Source organism: Tenrec ecaudatus, chromosome 9 (assembly GCF_050624435.1).
Source record: "Tenrec ecaudatus isolate mTenEca1 chromosome 9, mTenEca1.hap1, whole genome shotgun sequence".
NCBI classification, from domain to species: Eukaryota; Metazoa; Chordata; class Mammalia; order Afrosoricida; family Tenrecidae; genus Tenrec; species Tenrec ecaudatus.
Window position 1 is genome coordinate 157,243,279 of NC_134538.1, and position 13,823 is coordinate 157,257,101.

At 48.0% G+C, this 13,823-nt stretch overlaps 1 protein-coding gene and 1 pseudogene across 1 annotated transcript in view; one reads left to right on the forward strand and one right to left on the reverse strand.

Annotated features, from left to right (window-relative positions):
- IFT56 (intraflagellar transport 56) overlaps positions 1–13,823 on the forward strand; it is a 46,889-nt gene that overhangs the window by 14,885 nt on the left and 18,181 nt on the right. Inside the window, exons 8-13 of the mRNA XM_075558722.1 lie at positions 1,299–1,373; positions 3,591–3,693; positions 5,996–6,051; positions 6,551–6,604; positions 9,349–9,412; positions 13,700–13,788. Coding sequence (XP_075414837.1) covers positions 1,299–1,373; positions 3,591–3,693; positions 5,996–6,051; positions 6,551–6,604; positions 9,349–9,412; positions 13,700–13,788 — 441 coding nt within the window. The remainder of the gene's footprint in view (positions 1–1,298; positions 1,374–3,590; positions 3,694–5,995; positions 6,052–6,550; positions 6,605–9,348; positions 9,413–13,699; positions 13,789–13,823) is intronic.
- Positions 4,902–5,635, reverse strand: LOC142457346 (small ribosomal subunit protein uS3-like; annotated as a pseudogene).

A 13,823-nucleotide genomic window follows, 5' to 3' on the forward strand; every position in this document is an offset into this window, starting at 1 on the left:
TATCTCTTTCTTCCTGATCCTTCCATTTTTACTTTATATATTTTTTAGTATATGTGCCGCCGAAGCAAGCACACTTTATATATTTTTGAGGCTTGATTTTACAAGCATGTAATTTTAAAGTGCTAAATCTTAGCAGTGAATTGAGCCTTTTATCAATATAAAATGATCTTCTTTCCCAGTTTGTTTGTACTTTTGTCTTAAAGGGATTCTATAGGTTATTAATGAAGTGATCTGGTTTCTTTTTTTTTTTTAATAAATCATTGTATTGGGGGCTCTTACAACAATCCATACAGCAGTTATAGAAGCACATTTGTACATATGTTGCCATCATCATTTCCAAAACATTTTCTTTCTACTTGAGCCCACTGTATCAGTTCCTTCCCCTCCCTCCCCCACCCTTGGACTCTTGATAATTTATAAATTATTTTAAATTTCATATTTTACACCGTCCTCTGTCTCCCTTCAACCAAACTTCTGTTGTTTGTCCCCCTCAGTAGGGGATGTCCCCCTCAGTAGGCGATCATTGTGATCAGTTCCCCATTCTCCCCCTTCTCCCCCTACCTTTCCCATCGGATCTTCTTGGTATCGCTACTCTCATATTGGTCCTAAGGGGTTTATCTGTCGTGAGTTCCGTGTAGTGAGAGCTCTTATCTGTACCAGTGTACATGCTCTGGTGTAACCGGATTTGAATGGTAGACTTGGGGTCATGATAGTGTGTGGTGGGCAGGAAGCATTAAAGAACTAGAGGAATGTTGTATGTTTCACCTGACTGGCTCATCCCTTCCTTTTGACCCTCTGTGAGGGGATGTCCAATTGTCGACAAATGGGCTTTGGGTCTCCATTGATACCGGTTCTCATTAGGTTTGTGTTTTTACTCACTTTCAGACTCTTTACGACCGTATATTTCAAGCATACCTCTGGTGACATATAGTTGGATTTGTCTATTATCTGGTCTTTTGTCATGGTCCAGGAGCCCTGGTGGCATAGTAGTTATGCAATGGGTTGCTAACTGCAAGGTCAGCAGTTCAGAACCGCCAGCCACTTGGCAAGAGATAGGTGAGGTTTTTTACTCCCCAAAAATGAGAGACTCAAAATCCACAGGGGCAGCCCCACCCTGTCCCATAGGGTTGCTGTATGGGAATCTACTCAGTGGCAGTGAGTTTGGGTTTGTCTGGGTCATGGTGGTTGAAAGAATATCCTGTTAAAGTCTCCGTAGACTACAGAGCATTGCTCAGCTCTGTGGCCCAAAAACCATGTAGCCGTCCTTTTCCCAGAGCACTCCTGTCTCCCAATTTCAGGCAGAACTCAAAAGCTTGATGGACAACGCCTCTTCCTCTTTTGAATTCGCCAAAGAACTCATTAAGCACAATCTGGTGAGTAAGGGACTTGAGAGGAGGATGGGGGAGGGGCTCCCTAGCAGGTGGGGCTGAGAGCAGGGAACCCCGTGGCTATGGAACTTGCATTTCTGGTCTCCTCGCTGGTCTTCATGTGACAGGGCACCCCTTCTCTGCCATCTTTACTCCCTTCCTCTGCTCCTTGGACCTTGTGTGAATGATTGACTCAGAACACACCCTCCAGGGTCCTGCCTCATAAACAGCACAGTCCCACTCTCCGCGGGATGAGAACCTCAGGAGAGAAGTTCGGATTGACTACACATACTTCAGGGAGCATAATTTAATTCTTCTTTGTGGACATTTTCCTTTGGTAATACCGTGGGTACACGTGGCTGGCAGTTCAAAACCACGAGCAGTTCCTTGGGACACAGACTGGGCTTTCTGCTCCATAAACAGTTGCAGTCTGGGAAACCCACAGGGGTTGCTGAGTCAGGACTGACTCTATGGGAGTGAGAGAGTTAACTGTTTACCTCCACTGGACATTTTATTTTTATAATTCAACGAAACAAAAACTGTAAACCACCAGGACACTATAGCCCTTGGTAGAGCATCAGCTTTATTTGTTTGTTTCGCCTGAGCAGACAGACATTTATTTTCTCACAGTTTGCAAGACTAAAAGCCCGCGTCCAGAGCACAGCCTGGCGAGGGCTTGCTTTTGCTGCGTTGGCTCTGTGGGAAGGCCCTGGACTCTTTGGTCCCTGCTTCCTGGCTCCGTGGAGATCTCCAGGGGGCTTGACCTCCCTTCTCACATCTATACTTCTCCACCCACTACCTTGTCTCCAGAGGGATGGACCCAACCCTCCCTCATTAGCACAGCAAAGAAAACCCATGTCCAAATGAGATTATCATCGCAGGCATGGAGGCACAGAGTATCAACTTTGAAAACAAACGTGAGGTCAGAATCTCGTGACAGCCTGTATACCTGGTAAGGCTGAGCAGGTGAAGTAACCTTGCCGAGTTTCCGTGTTCTCCAGGACACAAAAGAGAAAACCATCTCAATTGTAATTAAGGAGAACAGTGATTAAGTCAGGCGTTCTCAAACTATGGCCCGCGGGCCACATGCTGCCCGCCTAGGACATTTATCCGGCCTGCCGGGTGTTTTTGCCCTGTTTGTTTTTTTACTTCAAAATAAGATATGTGCAGTATACATAGGAATTTGTTCATAGTTTTTTTTAACTATAGTCCAGCCCCCTGTTTAAAAAGTGAATTGGCCCCCTGTTTAAAAAGTTTGAGAACCCCTGGATTAAGCCTTCAAAGAGACAAGCACACAAACACATGCCATCTGGATGCAAGGGTGGTGGAAGGTTATTAACATAAGGTCAGAATGGCATCTTCGTCTTGCTCAGACCTAGAGATTCAGAACCCTGACATTAGTCACCACCTGAAGGCATATGCCTTTGTGGTCTGTTGGGGGCTCCAGGTTGGCAGCTGGGGGAGCCGTTTTCCTGCCGTCGTCCTACCCCAGCCACAGAGCACTGCCAGAGTGCTTGCTGAGAGAACAAAGCCAAGCCACGCACCGTGTCAGCTCACTGAATCCTCCTCATGAGAACTGAGCTCACAAGGTCTGCGAGGCTAGGAAACTCCACCGCCATGCCGGGTCTGCATCTAGAAAAGGCATCCTCAGCCAGAGCCCCCGCACCCCAGGGCTGGCAGTTGGGAGGAAGAGGAGAGGAGTGAGCTGCAGTCAAAGCCAGGTTGCTTCTCTGCTGCTTATGCGCTCGGTGGTTTGCACAGGAGGTAGATTTTCAAAACCACATCGAACTCTCCGAAGACCTCACCGAGGCCCCACACTCTGGTCCCAGTTCTGGGGGTCGGATAGTTGTTCAGGAAGCCAGCATCATGGCCTGACCGTGGACCCTTGTGTGCCGGTGGCTGTACGGGGCGGACAGCTGTGTGTATGGCAAATGTAGCGGGCAGTGCTCTGTCAAGGTAAAGAGAGGCAGAGGCAGAGGGAGGAGGAGTGGAGGCAGTTTTCGAGGCGGTAGCAAAGAAAGGGTGATGTAGTTCAGGGTTGTGAAGGGGAAGCGGATAGGGCAGCAGCTGGGTAGTAGTCAGTTCAACAGATGATCTGGGTTGCTTACAGAGATGGGGTTTGTTTTTATTTATTTTTTGGGGGGAGGGGGATCCCGGGAAACTCCTGAGCCCCTCCCAGTGGGCACAGGCATGCTGCTCCAATCACAGAGATTCTCTCTCTAGGTGGTGTTCCGGGGAGGTGAAGGGGCTCTGCAAGTGTTGCCCCCGCTGGTTGATGTCATCCCTGAAGCGAGGCTAAACCTGGTGATTTATTACCTTTGCCAAGGTAAGGAAAGCCTGGCTGGGCCTTGCTCAGACCGAGAGATTCAAGATGTCTGAGCGCCTAACAGGTCCCTGATGGGGCAGTAGCCAAACACTTGACTGCCAACCAAACAGTTGCCAATCCACTGGCTGCCCCACTGGAGAAAGACGAGGCCGTCTGCTTACGGAAATCAGAGCTGCAGCTGTGGACACCTATGGGCTACTTCCACTCCGCCAGCCACACTGGGTCCGCATGAGTTGGAATTGTCTCGATGGCAGCAAGATTTGGGTTGGTTTCAAGCTCTAGGAAGGAGGCACCCGAAGAAGCAGCTAGTGCCCAGTTTCCTCTAGAGAGGACAGCCTGGAGAACCCCTCGGCTGGTTCTGCTCTGCCCTCAGGGTCCCTGTGAGTCGGCAGCAGCTCCTTGGCACCCAACGGTAGCACTCTTGAGTGACCCACCTGTGATACCTCTGTCTGTAACACTGCTGGCCTGGATGTGCATCGAGGTAGATGCTTGTCTTGCGGACTACTTTCTCCTCCAAGCCTTTGGTTTCCCATTCTGCCTTCTGCTGCAGACGAGCAGAGGCCAGTAGTAGCTTAGATGGCTCCTCACAAACTTCTAAGTCTCAGAGACATTGGTCATCAAACTAGGACCTGGAGCAAAACTTCATGGACTTCAAACCCAAGATGCCAGTCCTGCATGGTGTTTGGGTCTGTCAAAAATTAGCCATCACTGTGCCCCTGTGTGACTTATTCCATGTGTGAATACCTATGTAGCACATACACAGGTGCCTAGATACATATGTATAGACACACCTCTGTGCATGCATGTATGTAGTGTACATGCCCATGCCCTTACAGGAATATATGCAGATAATCATATGTATACATAAGGGTATATAAATATGATCATATATACATAAGGATATAGAAATATAATCATATATATACTTAAGGGTATATAAATATGATCATATATATTTTTGGCAGTTGCAAAATTATTTTCATCATATGTTTTACCTGTTGAATACTTAAATTCCAAACTAAGTATTGTATACCAGATATACTCGCATACAAGCCAAGTTTTTCAGCACATTTTTAATGCAGTTTTGGTGGTAAAATTAGGTGTCTTGGCTGATATTCGGGTCAGTTTATATTAGAGAATGTACAGTATCTATGTATCCTTTTTGAAACCTTTTTTCTTTTTCTTGTTGTTTATTATAGCTCTTTATAGAGCAACATCCACACACCAGATCCAGTTGCCAAGGAGACCCTGTTAGGCAGTGGGGACTGGCTGAGGCATGGCTGGCAGCTCTGGCTTCCCACCCTTCTGCCCAGAGATGGGCATAGTGGGCAGGATTTCATCCTGGGGTTCCACAATGCTCACATGGTCAGGCAGGGGCTTCTTAGGGCCAGTCTTACCACTGGGGTCCCGGGGCAGCATGATCTTCACTTTGATGCCCAGCACACCCTGCCTGAGCAGCACGTGGCACACAGCTGTGTCAGTGTAGTAGTTCATGGGGTCCCCGCTGTGGATCATGAGGCCATCCACAAACTTCTTCGATTTGGCCCTCTGTCCTCGGGGTTTCCCAGACACCACGAGCTCACAGCCCCTCGGCCCCGCTCTCCATGATGAACCGCAGCACGCCATAGCAGGCCCTCGGCACAGCAGTGTGTAGTGCGGGGACTCTGCCTGGGCATTGGCACACAGGCCTCTCGTGGCCTCCTTTACAGCATAAAGCTCCACGCTGCCCTCAGGGAAGCCAAGTCTCTGAAGGATAGCAGTCAACTCTCGGATCCGCCGACCCTTCTCACCAGGAACATGTGCGTCCTGGTGGCTGGGATAATGATTTCTGTCCTGGTTGGTGTAACTCAAACTTCAACTCCAGAGTCACCATCTTCATTCAGTCGGCTTTGAAGATGCCGTCAGGGACAAACTTCCACTTCTTGGAACTCTGCTCTGCCATCTTGCGCCGCGCGCCGCAGAAAAGAAAGGCAAGACGACCTTTTTTCCTTCCATTACACCAGTGCTATTATCCCAGCGAACAAAAGTAGCACTCGTTCTTTGGTACCTAGGATCCAGTTCATATTTTCGAACTAGAAAACGTTCTTCAGGTTCCTCCTGGTTTCATACTCACCTTTTAGGAGCGTTGGGTTATCTCTAGGATAGCCATTCAACACTGAACGTCCTTGAGAGCTAGAGGTCAGACCGCGTCCTGTCCCCATGAGGGCTTGGGTTTCTAAGGAGTGTCGCTTCTCCGGAACTGCTCCAGAAGAGTTTGCTGGAGGAGGACACCCTGGACAACCACGGGTTTCTTATATTTCAGATGATGTCCAAGAAGCTTATCACTTAATCAAGGACCTGGAACCCACGACGCCCCAGGTAAGCCAGTGACTGCGCCTTTACTAGCAGGTTCTGTTGCGCGTCAGCTGCGCTCCCGGGACACCCTGAAGCCCGTCAGAGGCAGTTGCTGCTGTGGAATCCCAGGGCAGCCCCCAGCCTGCTCCACACTGCCGGCTTCCACAGGACGGAATCACTTGATCGCAGAGAATGGGCGGTGGCTGATGATAGGAAATTTTACATCAACATTTTGCTGTTAGTTTTTCAGCTTAGTGAATTGAAAGAAACGAACGATCTCTTGGAAACCTCCACCGAAGTATTTCCACCCAAGAATGAGAATTTACAGACTTGATGAAGTCTGTTCAGTTGAACCGAATGTCGCTGGATTCTATCATTTCAGCCAGGGCAGGGCAGAGTGACGCTGGGTCGCTGTTGTGACGATATGCCTTGTGTTGAGTTGACACCGAGAACTGGCTTGAAAGCCGTGTGTATGTAGCCCGACATTCTTCTCAGTGTAACTCATGTTCTTCCGTGTTTGCAGGAGTATATTCTCAAAGGAGTGGTCAACGCAGCGCTGGGCCAGGAAATGGGCTCGGTGAGTGGCCGGGCTAGGGTGTGTGGGAAGGAACCAAATGGGGTCCACTGCCCTCAACAATATGCCTACAGGCAGGACAGTCCCGATTTTTAACAAATTTTCCCACGTCCTGCTGCGTTTTTTAAAAGTCCTGATTTTTGGAAAGAATGCACGACAAACTAGGGTAGACGGTTTTCGACTGCCATGTGGCTATTTCACCAGGATATGAGTTATATCAATGGTGTCCTGCTGGTGTCCCGCTTTACCAATGTTAAAGTCTGGTCACCTTAGTACACATCGGATCCTCTGTGGCTCCTTTCCTTTCTCCAAAGCCCCCAACCCAGAGTCCATTCAAAAAAGAACCAAATGGTCGTTTGGAGCAGAAAAAAATACAAGCTTGAACACCAAGTTGCTTTGTTTTAAAAGAACCTTCGATCCAACAGCCCCAGCAACAGACAGACCACTGCTGCATCCTGAATTTCAGGCCTTGGTTTATTTCCTCACCTTGGACCTTCTTTCTGAGCTATAATTTGTCATCTGTAAAATGCTTTTACGAACATCAAAACACTGTCTAAAGATAAACTCTTAGGCATTTTTTTTCTTTTACATTTTATTAGGGACTCATACAACTCTTACCACAATCCATACATATACATACATCAATTGTATAAAGCACATCCATACATTCCCTGCCCCAATCATTCTCAAGGCATTTGCTCTCCACTTAAGCCCCTTGCATCAGGTCCTCTTTTTTTTTCCCCAACTCTTAGGCATCTTAATGCACTCTATTAAGTAAGTTATCTTTCTCCCCACCAATGCCCTTTCTTTGTTTTTGTTTTTTTTTAATTTTAACAATTTATTGGGGCTCATACAATTCTTTTCACAGTTCATATATATACATACATCAATTGTATAAAGCACATCTGTACAGTCTTTGCCCTAATCATTTTTTTCTCTTTTCTTCTTTTACATTTTATTAGGGACTCATACAACTCTTACCACAATCCATACATATACATACATCAATTGTATAAAGCACATCCATACATTCCCTGCCCCAATCATTCTCAAGGCATTTGCTCTCCACTTAAGCCCCTTGCATCAGGTCCTCTTTTTTTTCCCCTCCTCCCTCCCCCTTCCCCCCTCCCTCATATGCCATTGGTAATTTATACATCGTTGTTTTGTCATATCTTGCCCTATCCGGAGTCTCCCTTCCCCCCTTCTCTGCTGTCCCTCTCCCAGGGAAGAGGTCACATGTGGATCCTTGTAATCAGTTCCCCCTTTCCAACCCACTCACCCTCCACTCTCCCAGCATCCTCCCTCACACCCTTGGTCCTGAAGGTATCATCCACCCTGGATTCCCTGTACCTCCAACCCTCATATGCACCAGTGTACAGCCTCTGTCCTATCCAGCCCTGCAAGGTAGAATTCGGATCATGGTAGTTGGGGGGAGGAAGCATCCAGGATCCGGGGGAAAGCTGTGTTCTTCATCGATACTACCTCACACCCTAATTAACCCATCTCCTTTCCTGAACCCCTCTGTGAGGGGATCTCCACTGGCCGACACTTGGGCCTTGGGTCTCCACTCTGCACTTCCCCCTTCATTTAATATGATATATATATACATATATATACATGCATATATACATATACACATATATACACATACATACACACACTTATATCTTTTTTTTTTTTTTTGCATGATGCCTTATACCTGGTCCCTTGGGCACCTCGTGATCACACTGAATGCCCTTTCTTTGTCTTATTCTTTTCCAAACCATTTTATTAGGACCTAATCCAGATATCATACCATTCCATACTTCAGTCATATCAAGCATTGTTGTACAATTGCTACCAAAATCACTTTCAAGATCTATTAAATTTTTTAAAATCATTTTTTAAATCATAGTGGGGCTGGCCGTACGGTCCTGTCTGTGCATTGGGTGCTCTGAGCAGGGATATGGTCCTCAAGGCTTGGTGGGCCAGGATGTGCTCTACTGTCTTCCTCCCCTTCATTTGCTCCCATGTGCTTTGATCAGACCTATTCCTCCCCCTGACCTATAGCTTCAGTGCTGTCCTCTGGAGGGAGGGCTGTTACGTTTTTTTACGAGCAACCAATCCATTGCCATTGAGTCTATTTCCAACTCCTGTGGCCCTGGAGAACAGATTGGATGTGCCATATAGAGTTCCCGAGGCTGCCATTAGGGAAGCCGATTGCCACATCTTTCTCCCTTGGCATGGCTGCTGGGCTGGAACTGCCAAGTTTTGGGTTATCAGCTGAGAGTAAACCACTGTGCCACCAGCGCTCTGCCTTTGTTGGAACAAAGTGGGTCCTAAGTGAACTTTTTAATCTCTGCTTCACTCCATTCTCCCATGTAGGAGAGAAGCAGTAAATAATTGTTGAATACAAACTCTAATATATTTCATTGTGACAGCTGTAGCTTTTACTGTTGCATCTGATAGGTGAGAAAAGAACAATACGTATTTGTTAAATGAGTAAATGAATGAATTCATTAAGTGAGGGTCCTATGAAGGTAAAATTGGATTTGGGATTATTTTTTTTCATCTCTTCTGTCAGACCTTGAGTAGAGCATCATTCATTTTGGGATATTTTCTAATTGCCTAGGCTCCGAAGGCTTGGTACTGTTTTTGTCGACAGTAACTGTGTATGTGAAATCTCTGCAAATAGGTCAAGGCCAGAAGTTGTAAAACAAATGGGATGAGTCCCCTTCTTGCTGTTTATCAGCTACTTTGTTTTTCAGAGGGATCATATGAAAATCGCCCAGCAGTTCTTCCAGCTGGTAGGCGGCTCGGCTAGTGAATGTGGTAGGTCGGCAGTCTGCCCAGGGAGCCTGGCTCACCCCTGGACCTGAGCACAGATCTACTTGGTGGACAGGTGGGGGGTTGTTCTCTCTCCAGGGGCATGTTTTCAGGACCACCACCACCCCTCACACACACACCTTATGGAGTACTGGGCAGGGGTATTCTCTATGCAGGGGTGTGTCTGTGTCTGCAGGATCCCCTTTAGGGAGTAGGAGGTCAGAAATAGGGGAGGTTGGCATGCACCCTCATCGGTGCCTTGGCTAACTCAGCTGAGAACAATACTAAAACCCTCAAACCCACTGCTAGTGAGTCGTTGCAGACTCATGGTTGAGTCCCGACTAGGGAGCACACAGCCTCGTCTTCCTCCCTTGGGGTGGCTGGTGTGCCACCAGGGCTCCTAAGAGTGAAAATACAGGCAGGTAAGCATGGTGTTGGCTCCCAATTCAGCCTTGATTTCCACGTGCGTTTTCACTGCTGCAGCAGGGCTCCCTGACACTTCCACGTGTTGTCTGCTGCACAAGGGTCCTTCTCCTTGTGACTGGTGGGGGTCAACCACCACCCTCTTTTTTTTTTTTTTTTTTTGCCTTCGGTGATTTCTGAGACTGTAATTCTTTTTTTAAATAATTTTATTAGGGGCTCATACAACTCTTATCATAATCCATATGTACATCAATTGTATAAAGCACATTTGTACATTCATTACCCTCATTATCCTCAAAACATTTGCTCTCCATGGAAGCCCTTGGCATCAGCTCATCATTTTCACCCTTCCCTCCCCACCCTCCTTCCCTCATGAACCCTTGATAATTTATAAATTATTATTTTGTCATATCTTACACTGTCCAACATCTCCCTTCACCCACTTTTCTGTTGTCTGTACCCCAGGGAGGAGGTTATATGTAGATCCTTATAATCAGTTCCCCCTCTTTACCCCACCTTCCCTCCACCCTCCTGGTATTGCCACCCTCACCACTGGTCCTGAAGGGATAATCTGTCCTGGATTCCCTGTGTTTCCAGTTCCTATCTGTACCAGGTTTCATCCTGTGGTCTAGCCAGATTTGTAAGGTAGAATTGGGATCATGATGGTGGGGAGGAAGCATTTAAGAACTAGAGGAAAGTTGTTTGTTCCATCGTTGCTACACTGCACCCTGACTGGCTCATCTCCTACCCGCTACCCTTTCGTAAGGGGATGTCCAATTGCCTACAGATGGTCTTTGGGTCTTTACTCCACACTCTCCTCATTCACAATGATATGATTTTTTTGTTCTGATGATGCCTGATCCCTTTGATACCTTGTGATCGCACACAGGCTGGTGTGCTTCTTCCATGTGGGCTTTGTTGCTTCTGAGCTAGGTGGCCACTTGTTTACCTTCAAGCCTTTAAGACCCCAGATGCTATCTCTTTTGATAGTCAAGCACCACCAGTTTTCTTCACCACATTTGCTTATGCACCCGCTTTGTCTCCCGCAATCGGGTGGGAAGATGAGCATCATGGAATCCCCGTGTAATAGAACAGAGTGTTCTTGTATTGAGGGAGTCGAGTGGACTGCCACCCTTCTGATGGAAAGTCTGCAGTATTCTTTTTTCTCTGTCATGGAAATACTAGAATTCTTGTTCATTAGGTTCATCTCTTCTATAGTGACTTTGTACATGGGTATGTAGCTTAGAAAATACGGTCAAAAAGAGAGAGAGTTCATACCTCACAGTTCATGGTAATAATTTTCCTAAGAACTAATACCAAACTAGTCCCAAGAAGTTGGAGATTGAAAAAGTCCCCAAAGTTCAATTCTTGAAAGATGCTGATTTGTTCCATTCCCAACTCCCCACCCTCCCAGTCCTCGCTGGAGTCTCTTCCCTCATGTCTCCGGGTGCTGCAAATCTCCGCTGTGCCCCTCAGAACTCATGAACGTTTGCGGGGTGCCTCCCGTGCCACAGGTGCAGGTCAGTGCAGAGTGCACAGGCCAGCCCTGGGGAAGCCCGATGCTCGGCCAGAGGACGGGCTCCACTCCTGGCTTATGCCGCCTACTCCTCAGTGTCCCATTTTATACGCAGCAGGATAGCACTGCAGGGCACCCTGTTCACAAGGACTCACAGGCGAATCCTATCTGTCTCTTCCCCGCCTTCTTACCAGGCCCATGCAGGGGAAGGCTATTTGGTAGGAGTTACTACATGGTTCAATCAGAGCGTACCCACATGTTAACCATCCATCCACCACCCCTGGACTGTGTCTTATCTCTGCATTTAGGGCCTGGGGCCTCTGGCACTCACCTCCTCCTAGTCAGAATCAGCCAGGCTTTCCCCAGGCCACTCCAGAACAGTTCTCCATCTCCTCTCAGCCACACCACATAATTCCCTACATCCATTGTAAGGAACTAAGATGACTGTTAAACAGGGAGAGTGGTCCGATCCACGGTCAGAACTCATCTCACCCCGTTCCTGTCCGTCAGCAGACAACACCCTTCAGAACAGGCAGACCCACTCCAGAATTGCTGTATCTCACACCGGATGGTGCCTGGAAGGGCCACATAAACTGAGCATAACTCAGTTATAAAAGAGCCACCTACACTGTCCACTAGTAGTTGTGTGTCATTATCCAATTGTGGGTTCCATGAGCATGGTATGAAAAGGGCTGGACACCCAACTGACACATGGCTGCCCATGGCCGGCAGGCATTCTGACTCGCCAACATTCATGCTGAGCTGGTTAGAAATATATATATTTTAATCATTTTATTGGGGGCTTGTATAACGCTTATCACAATCCATCCATCCATTATGTCAAGCACATTTGCACATTTATTGCCATCATGGTTCTTAAAACATCTGCTTTATACTTGAGCCCCTTAGAAATATTTTTATCATGCTTTGCTAGCCATTTTGAAACATTTTACTGACATTGTGTTAGTCTGGGTAGACTAGAGAAACAAATCCAGAGACACTGTGTAAGAGAGAGTTTTATATCAAAGAGTATTTGTATATTAAGAAAACATCCGAGCCCAGTCCAGATCAAGTCCATAAGTCTGATATTAGACCAGTCTATAAATTCCACCTCAGACACACACACACATGCAATGACGCCAAATGCAAAAAGATCACAGGCCAGTGTGTGGAAAGTCTTGTGGATTCAGTGGCAGCGGAAGCATCTCAGCACTGGCAGTGGTCTCCGTGTGGCTCCTCCAGCTCCAGGGCTTTGGCTGTATCATCGCAGCTCCATGTGCCCTGTCAGCAGAAAGACGAGTAGAGAGTGCCCCCCCTCCAGGGAACTTTTTATCTCCTCCGTGCCTCCAAATGAGGGCATCAAGCTGCGACCTGATTGACAGGCCAGACTCCACCCCTTTGAAAGTTGACAGGAGATTATGTAACTACCACAGACACTATTTAGTATCTTCCTCATTTCCTTCCTTCATGCATGCAGCACAAATTCATTGACGTGGTGGGGGTGTAGTAATGAGCAAATGAAACAAATGCCCCTCCCCCGCCTCAGCCCCTGTGGGGCTTCCAGTTTGGTGGGGACAGACAGACACCCATAAATCGATGAGCCAGTATCTCTGACGGTGACAAGTGCTGTGGCAGGCACTGAACAGGTCTGGGAGGCGGGGTCTGCCTCAGGCGGAGTCTGCTGGCAGCCACAGAGCAGACTGAAGGGCAGGTGGCTGCTGGCAGGGTATTTCTGCACTGGAACCTGGAAGTGCTGAGCTGTCCTATTCAAGGGATGATCCAGGCTAGTCAGTGGAGCCACATCAGCCAAGTGGATCCACACAAATGTGGAGCTGGCTGAAAGGCAGTGCCGAGAGGGAGGCAGGAATTCTGCAGCCCGCAGACTTTGGACGAGCTCCCCTGGCTCTCTGGAACCGACCCCTAGGCAGTACCTGGCCACTCAGGGTAACCTGACTCCGCCTTTAGGCTGGCTCCTGGCCTGCCAATGGAACCCATGACTCAGAGTCTAGAAAGATGTGGGGGGGGGGGGTGCTGCCTTGGGTTAGGCTCCTGGCCCCTGAAATACAGCGAAGTTAGCAACAAAGCACATTTGGGGGCCCAGTGCCTACAACGATGTCTAGGAACTGCACCAGCGGCTCGGGATAGTGGGGTGAAGTGCGATGGCTGTTGGATGGAGAAGGGCCCCAGCCTGAGAGCTTGCTGGAGCAGGGTTGCCCCAGGCCGTCAGTTTGTTACAAAAGAAGTAAAACCCAGTCGCTAAGACATGCAGTAGTTCAGTGAGGTGAAGGGCTGTAAAAGCAAGCATGACTGCCTGCCTGGAAACACCCACCCGACCTCTCCCTGCTCTGTTTCAGACACCATCCCTGGACGGCAGTGCATGGCCTCCTGCTTCTTCCTGCTGAAGCAGTTTGACGACGTCTTGATCTACCTCAACTCCTTTAAGGTAGCCAGCCGGCCGCAGGTTAAGGGGCGCTGCTG